The 23938-nt window shown below is 41.5% G+C and overlaps 1 protein-coding gene across 3 annotated transcripts; it reads left to right on the forward strand.

Annotated features, from left to right (window-relative positions):
• Positions 1-6497: 6497 nt before the first annotated feature.
• On the forward strand, positions 6498-20427 carry zc3h12ab (zinc finger CCCH-type containing 12Ab). 3 transcript variants are annotated; one of them, XM_029734985.1, is made up of 6 exons: positions 6498-6856; positions 8103-8644; positions 16163-16302; positions 18117-18351; positions 18579-18679; positions 18854-20427. In XM_029734985.1, exons 2-6 carry the CDS (start codon positions 8277-8279, stop codon positions 19876-19878), a joined length of 1869 nt encoding a protein of 622 aa, XP_029590845.1. In that variant the 5' UTR covers positions 6498-6856; positions 8103-8276; the 3' UTR covers positions 19879-20427. The 3 variants fall into 3 exon arrangements, with proteins under 3 accessions (XP_029590845.1, XP_029590847.1, XP_029590846.1); XM_029734987.1 differs by having other exon boundaries at positions 6498-6598; XM_029734986.1 differs by lacking the exon at positions 6498-6856 and adding an exon at positions 7194-7263.
• The last annotated feature ends 3511 nt before the right edge of the window (positions 20428-23938 follow it).

Genomic DNA, 23938 nt, shown 5'->3' on the forward strand with positions numbered 1-23938 from the left:
GAAGTCGTTTGTAACGCAGGTCAACTAATGTTGAATACTTATCTTACTTGTGAGATTCCAGTAACCAATCATATTATACTATATTGCTATCGATATGTTTAAGTTGACAGCTATTACAAATCAGCTGTCAGAAGCTGCATGACGAGCAGTTTATTTTAAGCCAATCAAAACTCAATATTCTCTAAGTCCCTCTCCTAACCTCACGTTGTACACCAGTTGGCAGTGTTGCCAACTTAGCGACTTTGTCACTATATTTAGCGAGTATTCAGACCCCTCTAGTGACACATTTCCAAAAAAGCGACTAGCGACAAATCTGCGACTTTTTCTGGTGTTATTGGAGACTCTGACGTGAAAGCACGTATCGTTCTTACTCTCCTCAACGAGCAGTGGGTGCTGCCGTGGGCCCACCCCGTGTCCCAAAGCATTCACAGTCCTCGCGCAGCAGTCAAAGCAGGATATGTTCACCCCTCCGCGTCCAGACTGCAAATGAATCGCGCATGCGGGAAGCCGCCGCTGGCTGATCCCGCCCTGGCTTACATTAAAAAACAACAACAATTAACCTGAATTAGGGCCAGACTAGTTACCATAATTTTCTCACATTATCATTGACAGTTTTTTCTATTGTCTCTTTTTGGTCCATTGAGATTGTTTACAAAAAAATGTAAAAAAATGTTATGGTTAAAAATGTTAATGTTTTACTGTGACTTGTTGTAGGCTCCTAAGTGGACCATAAGGTTAAAACCAAACCAAATTATGATAACTAAAGTTTAAATAAATAAAAAAAAAATTAAATAAAAAACTAAGTAACTCTGCCAGAGTTTCTCTTTTGGGTCACTTTTGCCGGTCCCAAGTCCAGATAAAGGAGGGGGGTTGGAATTGTGACATTAAAAAAAAGAAGAATCGACAGAAGAAAGTTAATTTGTAGTTCTAAACACATTTAGGGTGTTTCTTACTCACTTCTTGTCTCTCACACGACGTTATTCCTCTCTCCTTCAGCGTCCATCACGTTTACATGCGCCAATTATGCAAATTGGCCGATGACGTCATTTAGAGACTTCTAGGACAGCCAATAGCTACTTTCCTTACTGAGGAGTTGGCGTCAACATGCTAAAAAAGACAGATAGAACGGAACGTGTAGTGCTAACGCCATTCCAGGAAGAAAAACTAAGTTTCAAATTGTTGAAAAGTTGTATAAAACTGAACTAAAAAGAGAGAACTCGATATTAACACTCACTTATCAATACAAACATGCTGTGAAGGGATTGAGGGAAAGATTGACGCCAGGATTTGGAGAGTTTTCATAAGGAAAACGACCTGCTAGCGATTAGGCTAGCTAAACTATTGCTAGCATTTTGTGCGTGTTTATACTGAACCAAGCATACGCACAAGCCTTTAACATTTAGGCTAGCTCAGTATTCGATCAATTGAAATAGCAAACGTTAGTGATCATGCTAATTATGCATGGCGAACTTTTTTAGTTTTCATACTTTTTAAAAATGTGATTAACTAGTATCATAATCCATTTTGGTACACTTATGTTTTAGATGACTTTATAAGAAATGACATGTAGGTGTAAGCACTAGTTCTTTTCATTTGCCCAGGCTAGTCTATTGTTCAGTCCACGTGAGCCTGGTGCTATACGTTAGTTGTGTAAAGTCCTTTGCATTGCCCTGGCTAGTTATTGTTCAGTCCATGTGAGCCTAGTGCTGCAGTTAAAGTGTAAAGCATTTTGACTAAGTTTTATTTTATTATTCCTGTAAGAGATTAAAGCTAAGCACTATATTAATGGTTATATTTAAAGGTACTCATGGTATATATATATATATATGATCCTGTTTGCATCATACATTGATGTGGGATTGTTATAAGCACATGCTACACTTAAACACCTTACAGTGTTTATTGATAGGCACAGTCACTCACATTTGATTCCATGTCATGGAGTCAGTATTTGTGAATTGGGTTGTGGTTTTTCTGTGGATTCATGTTTATTGTATTGCTATTGAACTTTGAACATTGAAATCGGAGAGACCTTCAGATTAAGATAGTTGGGTGCACCCTAGTAAACTATAGGCAGGATATATGGCCGATATGTAAGTCTATTGTACTATTGATGTATTTCATTCATATTGAGCTCATTGGACAAATTTCACATATCAATATTTACTCAAGGTGATACATTTTTTGTACGTTTTTATTTACAAAATACAAGCAGGCATTATTTTCCTAAATTATTCAGTTGTGCGATTTTCATTTAAGCTTAAACATACAGTAGCACATACTGTTAAGCAATTGTTACATGTTGGTTTCCCTACATGCGAGAGGCGAGAAGCAAGATAGTCTTTGTGCAGAGTACCAATTTCAATGTTGGAACCCTTAACCATGACACTTTCGTCACAAGGATGGCTGGTTCAAAGACATTGAACACAAGATGAAAAAGATTATAAAACATCTCAAAGAAGCTCAAATAAAAATTTGCTCGTGCAATTTCACTGTACCACCAGAGCCTGAATCAAAACCTGAACGAGCAGAGCCTGAACCAGAGCCAGAATCAAAGATCACAAGTACTTATGCAATTTTACTGACCGACACCTCCACAGGCATTTTAAAAGGCCCTGAAGCTGTGGCCAGAGTTGTTAATGATCAGCTCAATAAGCTCATAGTGAACTTTCCGACTGCTTGGGGGTAATCAGTATAAACTTCCCCAGTCCGGAACATTCAGAACATCATTGATAGACAATAGACTACGACAGAGCAGCTCATCTGAACAACCAGCAGAGCCTGAGGATCCTGAACCTGGGGAGCCTATATCACCAGTAGAGCCTGAATCAGAGCCTTAAGCTAAATCTGAACCAGCAGAGCTTGAACCTGCAGAGCCTGAACCAGCAGAGCCTGAATCAAAACCTGAACCAGCAGAACACTACTCATATTGTTACAATTATGGCCAGTTTCTTTTCATTCTTGTTAGTTTGGGCAGTACAATTAATCACATGCGCAATAAACGCCACAAAATCCACCTTCTTCCCATTCAGCATATCAGTTTCCCTCAACTGTTGGAACGACACTGAATTTCCACAGGCTGCGGGGTATCCACCGCCATATCTTCAGCTCCACTCGCTCTTTCAACTCTTTTGTGTGCCTCCGTGTAGGAGACCTGCTGCCCAGACCCTTGCCACTTCATACTCCTTTACCCTAACCGGGCACTCCAGGGAATTGAGAACTTGATTTCCAGCACAATTGCAGCACTGTACATCTTCAGATTCTTCAACATTGCTTCAGCACACATTTGATACATGGCTATACCTTTTGCAATTCCAGAAAAACAATGGCTTGGATGTGAAAGCTCCCACCTGGTATCTCACATATCCCAGCTTCACACATGAAGGGAGATTATTCTTTGTCAAACATCAATAACACTGAGAGGTTTTCCTCTTTTCTGCTATCCACTACACACGGGCCCAGCTCCATAAGGGGGTTTAGCCCCTCAGAGGAGTCACTGACTGTGGGTTTAGTTCCATCCACGCCCGCCCGGCCCGGGCAGGGGTGGGCAACTCCAGTCCTCGGGGCCTGATAGTTGTCACACTTTTTCTCCATCCCTAGCAAACACAGCTGATTCAACTAATTGCATTCTAAACTGAAGATCATGATTCGTTGATTATTGGAGTTAAGTGTGTTAGCTGGGGCTGGGGCAAAACTGTGACACCAATCAGGCCCCCGAGGACTGGAGTGCCCACCCGAACTAAACCCAGTCAGTGAGTCCTCTAGGTTTAAATGTAATAGTACTACTGGAGATACTACTTTAAATATAGTCTTAAGTTCAAGGTGATCAGATCATCCCTGTCTAAATTAGTCTATCCAAAGATTTTGGGTTTATATTCCCTTGCTGTGATGAAACAGGACAACATTCGCAGAGTACGACCCTGCCTCACACAGGAAGCGGCGCAGGTCCTAATCCAGGCACTTCAAATCAAATGTATTTATATAGCCCTTCGTACATCAGCTGATATCTCAAAGTGCTGTACAAAAACCCAGCCTAAAACCCCAAACAGCAAGCAATGCATGTGAAAGAAGCACGGTGGCTAGGAAAAACTCCCTAGGAAAAACTTCCTAGAAAGGCCAAAAACCTAGGAAGAAACCTAGAGAGGAACCAGGCTATGAGGGGTGGCCAGTCCTCTTCTGGCTGTGCCGGGTAGATATTATAACAGAACATGGTCAAGATGTTAAAATGTTCATAAATGACCAGCATGGTCAAATAATAATAATCATAGTAGTTGTCGAGGGTGCAACAAGCACGTCCGGTGAACAGGTCAGGGTTCCATAGCCGCAGGCAGAACAGTTGAAAGTGGAGCAGCAGCACGGCCAGGTGGACTGGGGACAGCAAGGAGTCATCATGCCAGGTAGTCCTGCGGCATGGTCCTAGGGCTCAGGTCCTCCGAGAGAAAGAAAGAAAGAGAGAATTAGAGAGAGCATATTTAAATTCACACAGGACACCGGATAAGACAAGAGAAATACTCCAGATGTAACAGACTGACCCTAGCCCCCCGAAACATAAACTACTGCAGCATAAATACTGGAGGCTGAGACAGGAGGGATCAGAAGACACTGTGGCCCCATCCGATGATACCCCCGGACAGGGCCAAACAGGCAAGAAAATAACTTGTCATCTCCCGTCTGGATTACTGCAACTCGCTGTTGGCGGGGCTCCCTGCCTGTGCCATTAAACCCCTACAACTCATCCAGAACACCGCAGCCCGTCTGGTGTTCAACCTTCCCAAGTTATCTCACGTCACCCCGCACCTCCGCACACTCCACTGGCTTCCAGTTGAAGCTCGCATCTGCTACAAGACCATGGTGCTTGCCTACAGAGCTGTGAGGGGAACGGCACCTCCGTACCTTCAGGCTCTGATCAGTCCCTACACCCAAAGAAGGGCACTGCGTTCATCCACCTCTGGCCTGCTAGCCTCCCTACCTCTGCGGAAGCACTGTTCCCGCTCAGCCCAGTCAAAACTGTTCGCTGCTCTGGCACCCCAATGGTGGAACAAGCTCCCTCCCTCACGACGCCAGGACAGCAGACTCAATCACCACCTTCCGGAGACACCTGAAACCCCACCTCTTTAATGAATACCTGGGATAGGATAAAGTAATCCTTCTAACCCCCCCTACCCTCCCCCCCAAAAAGATATAGATGTACTATTGTAAAGTGGTTGTTCCACTGGATATCATAAGGTGAATGCACCAATTTGTAAGTCGCTCTGGATAAGAGCGTCTGCTAAATGACGTAAATGTAAACAGGAAAGAATTTATAAAAGTTATACGACACAGATTCTAAAATATTTATATCGAAAGGTAAGGCAAAACTAATTACATATTGCAAGCAAGCAGACAAACATGATTCATTTTAATGCATAAGTATGACCCATAAGAAAATAGCCCAAGCATCAATGCAACCATGCCTCTCCTTATCCTACTCCTCAGACTAAACTGTATGCAATTAATGACATAGGGCTTTCTGAGTTTCTCTTGAGTATGAAAAACAGCTCAGGAACATGCCTAAACGCCAAAATCAGGTAAGAGCTTTAGGAAAACTACAAGTGCAGAAAAAGGGTGTATTGTTCAGTCACAGGTCATCAGACCACACTGCTGATTTCTGTCTGTTTCTCTCTGTTCTAAGCGTATACAGTTGGCCTTTATCTTCCTTTTATGGCGAAGGAAAATGTAGAGCAGTTATTTACCAGTGTTGTCAATGGAATCTCAAACGTATATTTCCTGTATTTATTGTGAGCCGTACAGTAGGCTATAGACAGTAGAAAATAGACAGTGCCCTATAAGTGTTTACAGTGTAAAGGGAAAAACTAGCAAATGTTTTATTTTTTTATTTCACCTTTCCTTTACATCAACAACAACACTTCTTAGAAAGGAAGATCCATCCATATTCGGTACATTACAGAAATAAGAAGAAAACCTACTTTATTGTATCATCCAATGATCACTTCAGATATAAGATAATGCTTGATTAACTATATGATGTGAGTCAAAAACGTAATTACCCATCAATGGTAATCAAAGTTAGGCAATATTAAAACTGATGACACTACTGACTCAATACCCCATGTTGACTCTGTTCCTTTACCAAGAGGTAAATAAAGGTAGAGAGGGAAGATGCGAACCTATAATAACACAAGCATAAAATGTCTTATGGTAGCCTAGACTACAAAAATAGGATAGGCAGTAGCAATAATAGCCAATAAGTCTCTGGCCTAAATACATTTTCCATCATACCATCGATCAGTTGACAACAATATTTGTAAAAGGCTTTGAATCAAGTGTTTAGTCAGACAATAAATGATCAACTGCCGTTGGCCTGTTTCCTTTCCTTACCAAAATAGCATAAGACGGAAAACCCTCTATTTCCTTGTTTTAAAAAAATATTCGTTTATTCATAATACAAAATGATCAACAACTTGCATTGCTACATCAAACAGAGGCGGCAGGTAGCCTAGTGGTTAGAGCGTTGGGCCGAAAAGTTGCTGGATCGAACCCCCGAGCTGACAAGGTACAAATCTGTCGTTCTGGCGCTGAACAAGGAAGTTGTTCCACGGTAGGCCGTCATTGAAAATAAGAATTTGTTCTTAACTGACTTGCCGAGTTAAATAAAGGTGTAAAAAAAAGTATAGCGAAACAAAACACTATTTCCTTGTCCAGAGTTTGAAGCGTATGACTGACGTCATCGCCTCCAATATGCTGTTGTAGCCTACTGTCCACCGTGAAACTGCTCACAGAGAGCAAGATATTTCACATGGATAACAACACGAACATATAAAATGAATGGCCGAAACTGTTGGACTATAAATGACTGGTAAGTAGGCTAACTACGTTAACGGGTTTACTTCGTTTCTTATTTGGGAACATGTTGCCCTTGATCATTAAGGCGTCTTCTGTATGGGGGACTTTTGTTAAGAAGCGCAACGCTCTGTCGGAACATAAAGACGCATCGCTTGCGGTACGGTTTTGAAAGCATAAGGACCTTATCTTTCATATCGGCGAGAGATAATTTACAAAAAACAAAACGTTAAATTGATACACACCTATTGTAGGGTTAGGGTTCCGACACTGTCATATTACAGCGCTTGTCCACGGAAGACAGTGAGTGTATCTGCAACTCCAAACACTTGTGTGTAAACGAAAGACAGATGCCACAGACGTGTTGTCACTGAAAAATACCATCCGCTACAATTGTCCTAAAATCGGTTAACACAGTGTACAGTAAGTGTGGATTTTGTATTTGTTAAATGTATTTATATTTATTATGAAAATAGAGGGATTTGTTTCTTGTACCGTAATTGAGAATCGATTCACGTTTAGATGGAGTATTTGGCTGTTTCAGCGCCAGTTCCCTCTTTAAACAGAATAGGTACGGTTTTTGGACTAAGGAGTAATATATCAGTCCAACATTGGGCTAGATAACGGTTCCAAAATCTCATGAAGTCAGACTTTTACATTTTCCGAAACTAACTTGTAGAACAAATCAAAGAAGGCAAACTCAGGTTAGTAGGATACATTTTACATGTCTCTGGGAATGAACACCGGAAATGTCCTGAAAATACTGGAGTGGTTGACAATAGACATTATAGGCAATGATCAAATTAACCAAGACACACTAGTCCGACTTAATCAATAATCGCCGTTATCCATTGAATAGGAGTGTAGCCCAGTCGAAGTATAATATAGTAGAACCATATCAATAACAGACGTATTTTCTGACCAAAATAAGGCTACTGTAAATGTACAGTGTATGAAGGAATACAATAGATAATGTATGCACATTTTCTTTAGGCTTCATTATATGATACTGACAGACATGAGTTGGGATGCTGTTAAACCATGACCACTAATTATTAGTATTTTGTGACAACTGTAAAATGAACTGATTATTCATGATATTTGTGGTGAGAACTAATACAGACGTCAATTTCAATACTAAAGTGAGATGTGATCTGTCATCAGATTGTAGTGGTTTTAAAGCTAATGGTATTGATCTGATCGGGGAAACCATTTTTTTTATACCACTTCACACAACCAAAACTATGGTTTTTTTTAAACAGGTGTGACATATGAGCACTGCCCGAAAGGGAGAGGGGGAGAGATGAACATATAAGTCAGTCCCATCCCATAGCTGTGCCCAGTCGCAGAAGTCTTCCCATGGAATGAGTTCTCCTACACAGCCCGTCTGAGCCCCACAGCCCGTCTGAGCCCCACCCTATCGCATCTGTGAGAGAATGCACCCGAGTGGCACCCAATGCTCTGCCCCAGAGGAGAGCGGCAAGACCGCCACAGACCCTGGAGAGGCTCAACTGGACTTCTACCGTAAACTGGGCTACTCCCCAGCGCAGGTCCAGACCGTGCTGCAGAAGTTTGGCCTGAACACAGACACTAACAGGATTCTGGGGGAGCTGGTGCAGACTGGAGCCAGCCCAGAAGGAATGGAGAAGGAGGGAGCCCCAACTACCATGTCTGTCCTGATTGCCAGTGGGGAGACCCTTAGTAGCCTGCCCCTCACCCCTCCATCAATTTGGGAGGAGGCAGCCAGTGAGGAGGGAGATGACCTGAAACCCATAGTGATCGATGGGAGTAATATGGCTATGAGGTGAGTAGAGAATTACATGCTGTGGGTCTGAGGGCTGGTTTCCCGGACACAGATTAAACCTAGTCCTAGATTAAAAGGGACAGCAGGTAGCGTAGCGATTGAGAATGTTGGGCCAGTAACCAAAAGGTTACTGGTTCGAATCCCCGAGCCGACTAGATGAAAAATCGGCCAAAGTGCCCTTGAGCAAGGCACTTAACCCTAATTGCTCCTGTAAATCGCTCTGAATAAGAGTGTCTACTTAAATGTAAAAAGCATGCTCAATGGAGATTCTTCAAAGAAAGTGCTTTTTAGTCTTGGACAAGGCTTAATCTGTCTCCGGGAAACTACCTGTGTCTTGAATTGCTGTTTGCTGGTGATAGTTATAGCAGAATGTATTATTCAGCTGTGTTTTGATAGGGTCCTGAGGATACCTAATTGGTTTGCATTGAGGAAGGTATCAGGGGTCTGTGACATTTGCATGTTATGTACATTACTGGCCACTCATCAGGACTCGTCATATCCCCACCTCCACTACTAATAAGTCTTTGAGTCAGCATTAAAGTGCTCTTCAGTTGTGAACATTACAAACAAATCAGTCGTGCTCTCAGATCTGTGCTCTAATTGCAGAAAATGGAGGGGTGGACATAATGTAGACAATCGCTCTTAACGGATAATGTTCATGGAAAACACGTAGATACAGGCTTCGACCAGCCTTAATCTAATCTCTCCAGTAACTGTTTCAAGGAAGGAACTTGTGGTTTGTACTGTACCGGCAGAATTCCCCCTCCTGTCCTCAAGAACAGATCATTTCCTTATTACGCTAAACTCCTGCCCGAACCTAATAATTACGATCTATCTAGAAGTTGGGATGGTGGTTCAGCCCTCAATATTCAGTCACTATCAGGTGACAGTCAAATTAAATAAAGTTGTATTTGTCATATGCACTGAATACAACAGACTTTACCGGGAAATGGTTCCTTTCGAGCCCTTTCCAAAACAATGCAGAGTTAAAAATGTAAGAAAAAATGTCAAAAAATAAAATAGTAACACAATAAAATAACAGTAACGAGACTATATACACAGAGTACCGGTACCGAGTCAATGTGCAGGGGTATGACGTAATATGTACATATAGGTAGGGGTAAAAGTGAATAGGCGAACAGGATAAATAAGAGTAGCAGCATATGTGAAAGTGTGTGTGTGTATATAGTCAAAATCAAATACAATTTTATTGGTCAAACACACATGGTTAACAGATGTTATTGCGAGTGTAGCGAAATGCTTGTGCTTCTAGTTCCAACAATGCAGCAATATCTAACAAGTAATATCTAACAATTCCACAACAAATACCTAATACACACAAATCTAAGTAAGGAATGGAATAAGAATATATAAATATATGGATGAGCAATGTCAGAGCGGTGTAGGCTAAGATGCAATAGATAGTATAGAATACAATATATACATATGAGATGAGTAATGCAAGATATGTAAACATTATTAAAGTGGTCAATGGTTACAAGTCTGTATGTAGGCAGAAGCCTCTCAGTGCTAGTGATGGCTGTTTCACAGTCTGATGGCCTTGAAATAGAAGCTGTTTTTCAGTCTCTCAGTCCCAGCTTTGATGCACCCGTACTGACCTCACCTTCTGGATGATAGCGGGGTGAACAGGTAGTGGCTCGGGTGGTTGTTGTCCTTGATCTTTTTGGCCCTCCTGTGACATCGGGTGCTGTAGGTGTCCTGGAGGGCAGGTAGTTTGCGTGTGTGTGTTGGTGTGTTACTGTAGTATGTGTGTGTGGGTAGAGTCCAGTGAGTGTGAATGGAGCCGGTGCCAGAGACTCAGTGCAAATAAAAAGGGGGTCAAAGCAAGTAGTCATGGTAGCCATTTGATTAACTGTTCAGCAGTCTTATGGCTTGGGGGTAAAAGCTGTTCAGGAACCTTTTGGTCCCAGACTTGGCACTCCGGTACTGCTTGCCGTGCGGTAGCAGAGAGAACAGTCTATGACTTGCATGGCTGGAGTTAGTCTGGAGGAAGCCTCAACCTTTTCTCTCACTCCCCCATCCACAGCTCCTCGGTCTTCTTTGGCCTCCTTCCCACTTTGATACACACTCACACCCGTACAGGCACATCTCTCCCTTATTGCTCAGGTATGCAAATCTGAGCATGCAAATCAGTTCACAGTCTAACAGGAACAGGCCTGATTGCATTGTATTTACTGCCTGTCCTTTGATGTGGATAATACATGTACAGTGCAGTCGGAAAGTATTCAGACCCCTTGACTTTTTCCACATTTTGTTATGTTACAGCCTTATTCTAAAATGGATGACATAAATTGTTTTCCTCATCAATCTACACACAATACCCCATGATGACAAAACAATAACAGGTTTTTAGAAATGTTTGCAAATGTATAAAAAAAAAATGAAATGCCTTATTTACATACGTGTTAACCTGTCTGGCCTAGGGGGCAGTATTTTCACGGCCGGATGAAAAACGTACCCAATTTAAACAGGTTACTACTCTGGCCCAGAAACTAGAATATGCATATTATTAGTAGATTTTGATAGAAAACACTCTGTAGTTTCTCTAACTGATTGAATGGTGTCTGTGAGTATAACAGAACTCATATGGCAGGCAAAAACCTGGGAAAAATCCAAGCAGGAAGTGGAAAGTCTGAGAATTGTAGTTCTTCTTTTGATTCTCTATCGAAACTACAGTGTCTGTGGGGTGACGTTGCACTTCCTAAGGCTTCCATTGGCTGTCAACAGCCTTCAGAAAGTGGTTTGAGCATTCTCCTGTCACTGGGCAGATAATAGGAGCTCAGTTTCTGAGTGGACTGCCTGGCAACAAAGGGATTGGATATGCGCAGTCACGCGAGGGCGCCGTTCCTTCTTTTTCTTCTTGAATGAATATGCTATTGTCCGGTTGGAATATTATCGCAATTTTACGTAAAAAATACCATAAAGATTGATTTTAAACAGCGTTTGACATGCTTCTAAGTACGGTAATGGAACATTTTGACTTTTCGTCTCTGGTTCCACGCTCGCGCGTTATGCCTTTGGATAAGTGATCTGTACGCACGAACAAAACGGAGGTATTTGTAAATAAATATGGATTATTTCGAACAAAAACAACATTTGTTGTGGAAGTAGCAGTCCTGGGAGTGCATTCTGACGAAGATCAGCAAAGGTAAGACAATATTTCTAATTCTGAGTTTAGGTTGCCCCGAACTTGGCGGGTGTCTGTATAGCTCGCCGTGATGGCGGAGCTATGTTCTCAGAATATTGAAAAATGTGCTTTCTCCGTAAAGCTATTTTAAAATCTGACACATTGGTTGCATCCAGGAGTAGTCTATCTATAATTCTTTAAACAATTGTTATATATTTTATCAATGTTTATGATGAGTATTTTTGTAAATTGATGTGCACATTCACCGGACGTTTTGGTGGGAATACATTTTCTGAAAATCATGCACCAATGTAAAATGCTGTTTTTGGATATAAATATGAACTTTATCGAACAAAACATACATGTATTGTGTAACATAATGTCCTAGGAGTGTCATCTGATGAAGATCGTCAAAGGTTAGTGCTTCATTTAGCTGTGTTTTGGGTTTTATTGACATGTCCTTGCTTGGAAAATGGCTGTGTGATTATTTTTGTCTATGTACTCTCCTAACATAATCTAATGTTTTGCTTTCGCTGTAAAGCCTTTTTGAAATCGGACAATGTGGTTAATTCAAGGAGAAGTGTATGTTTGAGAAAGTTGAATTATGACATTTTGTTGTTTTTGAATTTTCCGTCCTGATATTTCACTGGCTGTGTCCCGCAGGTGGCTAGCGTCCCACGTAGCCCATAGAAGTTAAGACCCTATGGTATGAGAAACTGAGCTTAGGTGCATCCAATTTCCACTGATCATCCTTGAGCTGTTTCTACAACTTGATTGGAGTCCACCTGTGGTAAACTCAATATATTTGGAAAGACACACCTGTCTATATAAAGTCCCACAGTTGACATTGCATACTAGAGCAAAAACCAAGCTCCGAGACAGGATTGTGTTGAGGCACAGATCTGGGGAAGGTTACCTAAAAAATGTCTGTAGCATTGAAGGTCCCCAAGAACAGTGGCCTCCATCATTCTTAAAATATAAGAAGTTTGGAACCACCAAGACTCTTCCTAGAGCCGGCCGCACTGCCAAACTGAGCAATTGGTGAGAAGGGCCTTGGTCAGGGAGGTGTCCAAGAACCCGATGGTCACTCTGACAGACCTCCAGAGTTCCTCTGTGAAGATGGGAGGACCTTCCAGAAGTACAACCATCTCTGCAGCACTCCACCAATTAAGCCCTGCATAGTAGAGTGGTCAGACGGAAGCCAGTCAGGCTAGTCAGGATCTAGGGAAAGATGAACGGAGCAATGTAAAGAGAGATCCTTGATGAAAACCTGCTCCAGGACAACAACCCTAAGCACACAGCCAAGACAACGCAGGAGTGGCTTCGGGACAAGTCTCAATGTCCTTAAGTGGCCCAGCCAGAGCCTGGACTTGAACCCGATCGAACATCTCTGGAGAGACCTGAAAATAGCTGTGCTGCGACGCTCCCCATTCAACCTGACAGAGCTTGAAAGGATCTGCAGAGAACAATGGGAGAAACTCACCAAATGTTGGTCTGCCAAGCTTGTAGCGTCATACACAAAAACATTTTAATTGCTGTAGACACCTGAAACCCCACCTTTTTTAAGGAATACCTGGGATAGGATATAGTAATCCTTCTAACCCCCCCCCCCCCAAAAAAAGATATAGATGTATTGTTGTAAAGTGGTTGTTCCACTGGATATCATAAGGTGAATGCACCAATTTGTAAGTCGCTCTGGATAAGAGCGTCTGCTAAATGACGTAAATGTAAATGCTGTCAAAGGCGGAAGACACATTTCAGTTGAATGCATTCAGTTGTACAACTGACTAGGTATACCCTTTCCGTTTCCCAAAGGTGCTTCAACAAAGTACTGAGTAAAGGGCCTGAATACTTTTTTTGTACAATTTAATCCATTTTAGAATAAGAAATACTTTCAGAATGCACTGTATACATTTACCAGTGCAACAGTCAATCTTTACCATAACACGTTTTTGTTAAAGGTAGACTCAGCGATATGACATAGATGCAGAAAGTAAACGGCATAGTGTAGGGCCCCATAAAATATTTTTTGGGTCTGATTCTGTAATTTTCCAGGTTTAAATTTTCCCCTGCGTTTTCAGGTTTTTGCTCTCAAGATTACACTTTATTAATAGAAACTCCAATTTAGTTATTTTTCTAAGTTCACAATTCTTCTACCACATCAGGAGACCACTTTTGAAGTCTGGTAAAAAATAAATGTAATTTTTATTTTTGGGTATAGTTACCCTTTAATTCCAGTGCTCACCCAGCAAGATGCTGTTGTTTAGCTGTGTTTATGTGCGCACATATGGTACGGTTTGCCAAATAAATACCCAATGGATTGATACAAATAGTCATGATCATTCTGCTAGGTAAGCAAGCATAGGCAACTTTGTAGTTAACATTTAATTGAGAAGGTTTTTGGGAAAGCCTTTCCATCTACTAGAATACTTTTCATTAGCATCATCAGGGGGAATTCTCATTGCCTCTTCAGAAAGTTAGGAAATACGAATCACTGATGCATTCTGTTCCTGTCTTATGATAAACTTCAGCAAATTACTTCATTTTCCCTACTAAGTTCAATAGATTTTTGAATATTGTTGAATTCTGTGTTAATGTCTGGATTCCGTCCATGTTCTCTGCATCGCGGATTTTTATAGGGCCCTAATAGTGGGACAATTCCACAACAACTAAGAGCATTGAAGAGAGAGACTCAACTTCTCTGCTGTTTTGGTCCCTTGACTACCACCAAAGACAGTACAGTTTGAACATAGGCATAAACTGCTTCGCCAATAGAAATCATAGATCATGCTTATAGGCAATGTCATGGCGACGTTGGCTAGCTAAGTTCAGCTGCACATATGCAGGTCATCAAATTAAAGGCACTTAATGTGTTAGTTGGTCAATTTCACGAGGTTGGAGTAATAACATGTTCAAATACTTAAGACATTGGCTCGAATCTAGGTTGTGCCTTTTTATATTTCAAGAAAGTTAACAACTAAGAATTTTTTTACTTATTCACTTCCAAAACCATGGCCTGGTCTGCTTGGTTTCCTTCGCAAGCGTATCTGGAAGTCTCATGAAGTTGCGGCTCTGGGTTTGGAAACTCTGTGCTACCATGCTGTAACAGCATGAAGCGAATCTGTGCACATGTGCTGATACTGTGTGAGAGCGAAGTCTTACACGGAACCCAAACCGGCTGTGCGCCTTCGCCATCGTGCATACATTTATTTTGTCCCCCTACACCAAACGCGATCACGACACGCAGGTTAAAATATCAAAACAAACTGAACCAATTACGTTCATTTGGGGACAGGTCGAAAAGCATTAAACAGTTATGGCAATTTAGCTAGCTAGCTTGCACTTGCTAGCTAATTTCTCCTATTTAGCTAGCTTGCTGTTGCTAGCTAATTTGTCCTGGGATATAAACATTAGGTTGTTATTTTACCTGAAAATCCACAAGGTCCTCTACTCCGACAATTAATCCACACATAAAACGGTCAACCGAATCGTTTCTAGTCATCTCTCCTCCTTCCAGGCTTTTTCATCTTTGAACGTATATGGTGATTGGCATTTAAACTTTCATAGTATTACCACAACAACCGGCAACACAGTTCGTCTTTCAATCACCCACGTGGGTATAACCAATGAGGAGATGGCACGTGGGTACCTGCTTCTATAAACCAATGAGGAGATGGGAGAGGCAGGACTTGCAGCGCGATCTGCGTCAGAAATAGGAATGACTTCTATTTTAGCCCTTGGCAACGCAGACGCCCGTGAGAAGTGTGGGTGCAATAATTGAATAACATAGATTCCTAAATGTATTTTGCAACGCTATCGCACGCGACACGAGAGGTGTGCTCAGCCTATTACATCTCGCTAATCTCAATATCTGTGGTGCTGCTCGTGACAACGTAATCTTTAAAGCCTAAAAATTACACATTACCAGTCAAATCCATTTTACCACTAGATATTTGGTTTAGGACCTACTATCCAGATTGTTGTTGTGGTGGTGTACCTAGTTGGTGGGTAGTCTACCGTGAGACAAGTGCACATTTTATTTGTGTGTACACAAATTATTCAATTGCAATGCAAATGCTGTAATTGTTTGTAGCTAAGTGTTTTCACCTGAAAAATTACTGTTATAGTCATTGCGGACCCACTCTCAAGCAATGCTGTTTATTGATATAGCACTAGAGGTACAGTCTGCGTCACATCACACCCTATTACAAATCACACCCTATTCCCTATATAGTGCACTTATATTGACCAGAGTCATAGGCACTATGTAGGTTATAGGGTGCCACTTACCCTGACCACACAAATAAGTCATTGCGAACATGATTTGTTTGCTTGCTCAACAGTTTATTTTTATTGCCCCTCTGTTGTAGCCACGGGAACAAGGAAGTGTTTTCCTGCCTGGGAATCCAGCTGGCTGTGAACTTCTTCCTGGACAGGGGTCATACTGATATCACTGTGTTTGTTCCCTCATGGAGGAAGGAGCAGCCCAGACCAGATGTCCCCATCACAGGTAGAATGTCGGGAATACACCACACAGGGCCCAATGTCTACTTCCTTTTCTGTATCACACAACAGCCCTCATTGTAGCCTATGTAATCCAGTAGATTTCCTCCTAAATACATATAGTGGGTGGACATTTTGTTTTAGGCACTCAATGGAATTTTGAGTTTGTGCTTTTTTAAATCAGAGATGGCACATAGAGAAAATTATATAGTACCTTCAGTGGTGTAAAGTACTGTAAAGTAAAAACACTAAGTACTACTTAAGGAGTTTTTGGGGTATCTGTGCTTAAGAATGTATATTTTTTACAACTTAATTTTACTCCACTACATTCTTAAAGAAAATAATGTACTTTTTACTCTGTACATTTTCCCTGACCCACAAAAGTATTTGTTACATTTTGGATGCTTAGCAGGACAGGAAAATGGTCCAATTCACACAGTTATCAAGAGCATGGTCATCACTACTGCTTCTGATCTGGCGGACTCACTAAACACACATGCTTTGTTTGTAAAGGATGTTGGAGTGTGCCCCTGGCTATCTGAAGAAAAAAAAGAAAGGAAATCATGCCGTTTTGGTTTGCTTAATATAAGGAATGTGAAATAATTTTTACTTTGAATCGATAAGTATATTTTAGCAATTACATTTACATTTGATACTTAAGTATATTTAAAACCAAATACTTTTAGACTTTTACCCGAGTAGTTTTTTTTACTGGTTGATTTTTACTAGAGTAATTTTCTATTAAGGTATCTTTTACTTTTACTCAAGTATGACAATTGGGTACTTTTTCTACTACTGAATACCTTAGGGGATATATTGACTGCAGGAAATGTGCATACAATCTCAATGATTGAGTAGAGAGTGTCTCTTTGGTCAGGAAAGGTAAAACATTTGTGTTTGAGCAAGAAACAATTTGCCATTTGGCCTTGGCCTTTGTCAGTTACGGAACTTGAGGCAAAAAACTTGGGCACGAAAACGGATTAGGTTTCCATGTGATGCAACTCCCCTACTCTTGGTGAGAGCAGTGTAGAGAGCGGGAGGGGAAAACCTGACACAGATACAGTATTTTTTTGTTTCCAAATTGCAACCCGTGCTGAACTTTATCTCCAAACCACCTCTTATTCATCTGATTAAATTAGGGACTTTTCTCAACATCTTTATTACTTCCGGCAGTAGCACGTAAACATTGTCCTCTCACGATGAGCTGCTGCTGTGATGACAGGATGCTTGGCTTGGCTGACTTACAATAACTGTTATTGCCATAGCCAATTATCCTCATGCTTAATCCATTGCCAATTTATGCCAAAAGCCAGCTATATCGTGTATGCTCAAATGTTTATGATGTCGCAAACATATATATATATATATATATATATATATATATATATATATATATATATATATATATATATATATATATATATATATTCATATAGATAGTGTTCAATTGAGTTTAATTGAAAGATGTAAAATATCTGAGGCTCCTCAATTAAACTTTGTCCTTTTAATATGTGTGTGCCAAATATCATATCAACGTTGAGCATACACGCTATAGCCGGCACACTATCAGAGCATCTTAGTTGCTCGAGTTCCAATAAAGTTTGTCAACAAAGGATGACATGTTTCCCCCAGGAGAGAGAGAACATGAGAGAAAGTAAAGTGTTGTGAAGAACTGCCTGGTGAAGAAAAAAATCGTACATAAAGATCAGGGGGAAACAAGTGAATTAGTATGTGAATGCATGATTGATCTTAATTAATATTTAATTGATGATTAACTAATTGAATGGTTATCTAATGTTAATATTTTTCTCTACTCTAAAGATCAACACATTTTGCGTGAGCTGGAGAGAAAGAAAATCATGGTGTTCACCCCTTCACGGCGTGTAGCGGGCAAACGTGTGGTCTGCTACGACGATCGCTTCATCGTCAAGCTGGCGTACGAGTCAGATGGTGTCATCGTGTCCAACGACACATACCGTGACCTTCAGGGCGAGAGACAGGAGTGGAAGCGCTTCATCGAGGAGAGGCTGCTCATGTACTCGTTTGTCAATGACAAGTAAGTCTTGTGGTAGCTTATTATTAACCCTGAAATGCACACACTGGATTAATAACTCCTGTTTTAACTGATAATGCAGTTGTTACAGTTCTATAACTTTCCTGAATGAGACATTATAAATGCTTATGAATGTTTATAACTATTAATATATGCAAATGATGCATTATTGTTTAGTATACATTAGCCACATTGTAGTATGAATCTAAACTTTACTCCCCCTTTCTCAGGTTCATGCCCCCTGATGACCCCCTGGGTCGCCATGGTCCCACACTGGAGAACTTTCTACGGAAGGTTCCTCGGTTACCACGCAAACAGCCATGTCCTTACGGTAAGATCACATCTCTACTGGGGTCATCCTGTGGTTGACCTTACATATGGGTGGGGGGAACATTTCCAAATAATTATTAACCAATGGACACAAATACTGTAATAAATGTACTGTACTGTATGTGCTTAAACTCAGCGGTACTAATTAACTCTTGTTTATATTTCATGAATCCAGGAAGGAAATGCACTTACGGAATAAAGTGTAAATTCTACCACCCGGAGCGAGTCAACCAATCCAATCGCTCTTTGGCTGATGAGCTGCGGGAGAATGCCAAGCTGCCCTTGTCACCACAGAAACACCCCACCACAGGTCCTGGACTTGCCTATGGCCTTTCCCTGGAGGAGGAGATGGCTCAGAAACTGACCCTAGAACAGTGGAAGGGCTCCTTGAAGAAAGGCCTCACCACTGAGAATGTTCTTCTTCTCAAGGGAGGCCATCGCGCCAGCTGGAGGTCCCCAGCTAAGGCCAGCACCAACCGACATTCCCCAACCGACCTGGACTCAGCCCTGGCCAGTGGCTCTCAAGAGAGGCTAGATTCTGGGCTGGGCTCCTTCGAGAGCCAGGCATCTGACCCCTCTAGAAACCACTTTGATCACTATGGCAACGCTGGGTACAGGAAATGCCAGTCACAGTCCGCCCCCAGTATGAAACAACAACGCTGTTCTCTCCCTAGCAACCTGCCTTGTAGCTGCTGCTCCCATGCTCCTCAGCCTTCACTGGGCCCCAGTGCAGGATACCAACAACACCACAGCCCACACCATAGCATGGGCCCAGCCAGCACCCACAACCCAGACATGATGACCTACTACCCCCCTTGTTACCCCAACTATGGAACACCAATGTATCCAGTTAGTATGCATCAGTACAGCCACCCCAGTGACTTCCAACAGCAGGGCAGGGTCCACCGTTCACAGCAGACCTTCTGGTCGGACCCGTTCGGGACTTATCCTCAGACTCTCCATAGCATTGCTCAGGTAGAGCAGCAGAGACACTGGCCCCCTGCCCGGACACAGCCGAGCCCCCATGGGGAGGGCAGGGAGAGGGAGGACGGCAGGGAGAGGGAGGATGTCAGGAAGAAGCTGCTGGCCATCTTTAACGGCCGTCTGGTGGACAGGGCCATGAACATGTTCCCCCATCTCATGGACCCACAGAGACTGGTTGCTGAGATCCTCACCCTGAGATCCTCTCAGGGCCTGTGATTGGCTCGTTGCTCTGAGATGGAGGGATTTGTAGTTTTTTTCAGCTGAAAGAGTCTCTCTTGAAAAACTGTCCAAGCTACTGTAAAGATCTGTGTTTCCACTTTAGGGAAACATTGATCTTCCTACTGTATTTGCTTTGCCAAATGTGTTCTTGCCAAGTGTTTCAGGAACTAGGTCGCTTATATTGCCTCTAACATAAAACCGGAGGCAATTGATTGGTTGATGCAAGTTGTATCTATTTAATAAATCTTTCTAGACCCTTGAATGTATTCGATGGGTAAAAGTAATGTATTTGAGGAGCTATATTCTTACTGAATGCATGTACATAGGCCTTAGGGCACTAATATAGACACATGTATCAAGATGAATTATGGCAAAAAGAGTTATCGGCACAGTGTGCCATAATGGTGGTCACAGCTAACTGTCTAGTACGGTCTAGTACGGTAGTGAAGTAGATGCTCTATGGGTCAAGTTCATTGAAGAACATTAATGTCCAGAGAAGAAGTATAATTGCATTCTTAATAAAAAAAAACTCAAATAATACAAAAACATACAAAATAGATCTAAAGTCAATAGAAATAGACCAGTATAATATTTTTTGCCATTTCCACTATCTACTTTGTATTCATACTGTGTGCAGCAATGTGAGAGCAGATGGCTTGTGTATTATTGTTATAATTTCAGATCGTTGTTCAGTGCCCCGCTACGATGCATTCGGAAAGTATTCAGACCCCTTCCCCTTTTCCACATTTTGTTACGTTACAGCCTTATTCTAAAATTGATTAAATAAATGTTTTCCTCAAATCTACACACAACAACCTATAATGACAGAGCGAAAACAGGTTTTTAGAAAAATATGCAAATTTATGAAACAAAAAAACAAATACCTTATTTACATCAGTATTCAGACCCTTTGCTATGAGACTCGCAATTGAGCTCAGGTGCATCTTGTTTCCATTGATTATCCTTGATGTTTCTACAACTTGATTGGAGTCCACCTGTGGTAAATTCAATTGATTGGACATGATTTGGAAAGGCACATACCTCTCTAGATAAGGTTCAGTTTGACAGGGGCAACCAGCTCTAGGAAGTCTTGGTGGTTCCAAACTACTTCCATTGAAGAATGATGGAGGCCACTGTGTTCTTGGGGACCTTCAATGCTGAAGACATTTTTTGGTACCCTTCCCTAGATCTGTGCCACGACACAATCCTGTCCTGGAGCTCTATGGACAATTCCTTCGACCTCATGTCAGTTGACAGTGCATGTCAGAGAAAAAACCAAGCCATGAGGTCGAAGGAATTGTCCATAGAGCTCCGAGACAGGATTGTGTCGAGGCACAGATCTGGGGAAGGGTACCAAAAAATGTCTGCAGCATTGAAGATCCCCAAGATCACAGTGGCCTCCATCATTCTTCAGTGGAAGTAGTTTGGAACCACCAAGACTTCCTAGAGCTGGTTGCCCCTGTCAAACTGAACAATCGGGGGAGAAGGGCCTTGGTCAGGGAGGTGGACGAGAACCCGATGGTCACTCTAACAGAGTTCCTCTGTGGAGATGGGAGAACCTTCCAGAAGGACAACCATCTCTGTAGCACTCCACCAATCAAGCCTTTATGTTAGTGGCCAGACGCAAACCACTCCTCAGTAAAAGGCACATGACAGCCCTTTTGGAGTTTGCCAAAAGGCACCTGAAGACTCTCAGACCATGAGAAACAAGATTCTCTGGTCTGATGAAACCAAGATCGAAGTCTTTAGCCTGAATGCCAAGTTCACGACTGGAGGAAACCTGGCACCATCCCTACGGTGAAGCGTGGTGGGAGACTGGGAGACTAGTCAGGATCCAGGGGGAAATTAATGAAGCAAAGTATAGAGTGATCCTTGATGAAAACCTACTCCATAGTGCTCAGGACCTCAGACTGAGGTACAGGTTCACCTTCCAACAGGACAACGACCCTAAACACAAAGCCACGTTGGAGTGGCTTCGGGACAAGTCTCAATGTCCTTAAGTGGCCCAGCCAGAGCCTGGACTTAAACCCGATCGAACATCTCTCAAGAGACCTGAAAATAGCTGTGCAGCGACGCTCCGCATCCAACCTGACAGAGCTTGAGAGGATCTGCAGAGAAGAATGGGAGAAACTCCCCAAATACAGTTGTGCCAAGCTTGTAGCGTCATACCAAAGAAGACTCGAGGCCGTAATCGCTGCGAAAGGTACTTCAACAAAGTACTGAGTAAAGCTTCTGAATACTTATGTAACATTTGTATTTTTAATACATTTGCAAAAATTCTGAAACACTGTTTTTGCTTTGGCATTATGGGGTATTTTGTGTTGATTGATGGGGGGGGGGACAATTTAATCCACTTTAGAATAAGGCTATAAAGTAATAATGTGGGGTCTGAATAGTTTCTGAATGCGTAGTAGGTCTTAATTAGCTGCCAAGGTAGTTTTTTTTAATATTCTTCAGTGTGCATGGAGTTATGGTGTGGATACAGGCAATTAATAATTGCAGTTTTCGTATCAAGAACTGGGTTAGATAATGCACAGTGTGATCCAATAGCAACACCGAGACATGAAGTGGTGATGAAAGAAACAAAACAGCCTAAACAGATGGAATCTGATGTGGAGTATCAGAATGAAATGTTATTAATTAGTCTGTGATAGTATATCTCCCCAAATGTTTATAATGTTTTAGACAAACCTTTACAGATGAAACATGATTTGACAATGGATAATATGTAGGAAAGTTATTTCGTTTTGTCACAGTTTTGGTAGTGGTACTGATAAGCCTTCATCTTTTGGGGAGTTGTAAGTCTTTCTACTGCAATACTTCTCTTGTGACTCACTGTGCTGTGAGCTGTTCATACGTGCTATTCACTGCTATTATTACTGATGGGAAAAATAATGGTTATTTTGAGAAGGAGGAAATTCACCAAACTGCTGTTGTGGAGAGAAGCAGGGGTTTAATAAATTCATGACTCATTTTGAGGAAATGATGCAAGAAAATGAAAGGTTGCTGACTTGCCTAGTTTAATAAAGGTTAAATAAAAAATAAAATATTGACTAGGTCGCTTGTCAATACACACACACACTTTTTCTCTTGACGAGGAACTAGCCCAGGGGTGTTTTTTAATCAAACTCAACTGTTATTTTTTTTCAGTGATGAAGACATGGATGTCTCATGGTAGGGTGGGGTATTCAAAATGGAGCACCATCTCCTGAATGTTTTGGCAAATGTCAGGTAAAAAAAAAAACACTTTCTGACCACTTCTGCCATGGGCACATATTTATGGAAGGTTTAGTTCAAATTAAAGGTTCAGTCAAAAAATGACTGAAAACATATGTAACGACCCTATTGTGAGCCAGTTTTTCCCGTTGTGTAATATCTAAATGGGGCGCCAGGGGTGTTTTTTTTGTTTTTTGGAAAAACAATGAAGGAAGTAGATCTCTGACAGTGAAATGACTCTACTGTTCTCTCCAATCCTTCAATACACCTCACTTTAATTACATATATATTGTCAGATCTGTAACTCTAAAATGATTCACTGTGATCTGGGGCCATATGGATCAAGCATCTCCGTGTAGGAGTGCTGACTTTGGATCAGTTTTGGCTTTTAGATCATAATGAATAAGATTACATGAACAGGGGAGACTTGGTCCTAGATACAGATCTTAGACCTACTCTGAGACTTTTAATACAAATGGGCCCTCATCTATTACCATCAATGTTCATGATTAACTTGGATCTTCGGAAACATTATCCTGTCATTTCAAATATGACCAACACTGGCAGTCAGAATTTCTTCTCTCTTCCTGATACGAATTCTATAAAACAAATCCCTCCCCTCCCTAAACCCACCATCCTCTATTTGATAACTGAGAAAAACCACAAATGTCATCTTCCAGAAATGGCAATACCTATGACATCACAGTCCATAACGGTATGAAACAAAACGAATGTGTTTCCTTAATAACCACATGTGACCTGTTACCCACGCTCCCTGACCTTCAACTGTCAGTTACTACAGGGAGTAAACTTAAATTACAATTCCAAATTTAACAGAAAC

This window comes from Salmo trutta, chromosome 36 (genome assembly GCF_901001165.1).
Source record: "Salmo trutta chromosome 36, fSalTru1.1, whole genome shotgun sequence".
Classification (NCBI taxonomy): domain Eukaryota; kingdom Metazoa; phylum Chordata; class Actinopteri; order Salmoniformes; family Salmonidae; genus Salmo; species Salmo trutta.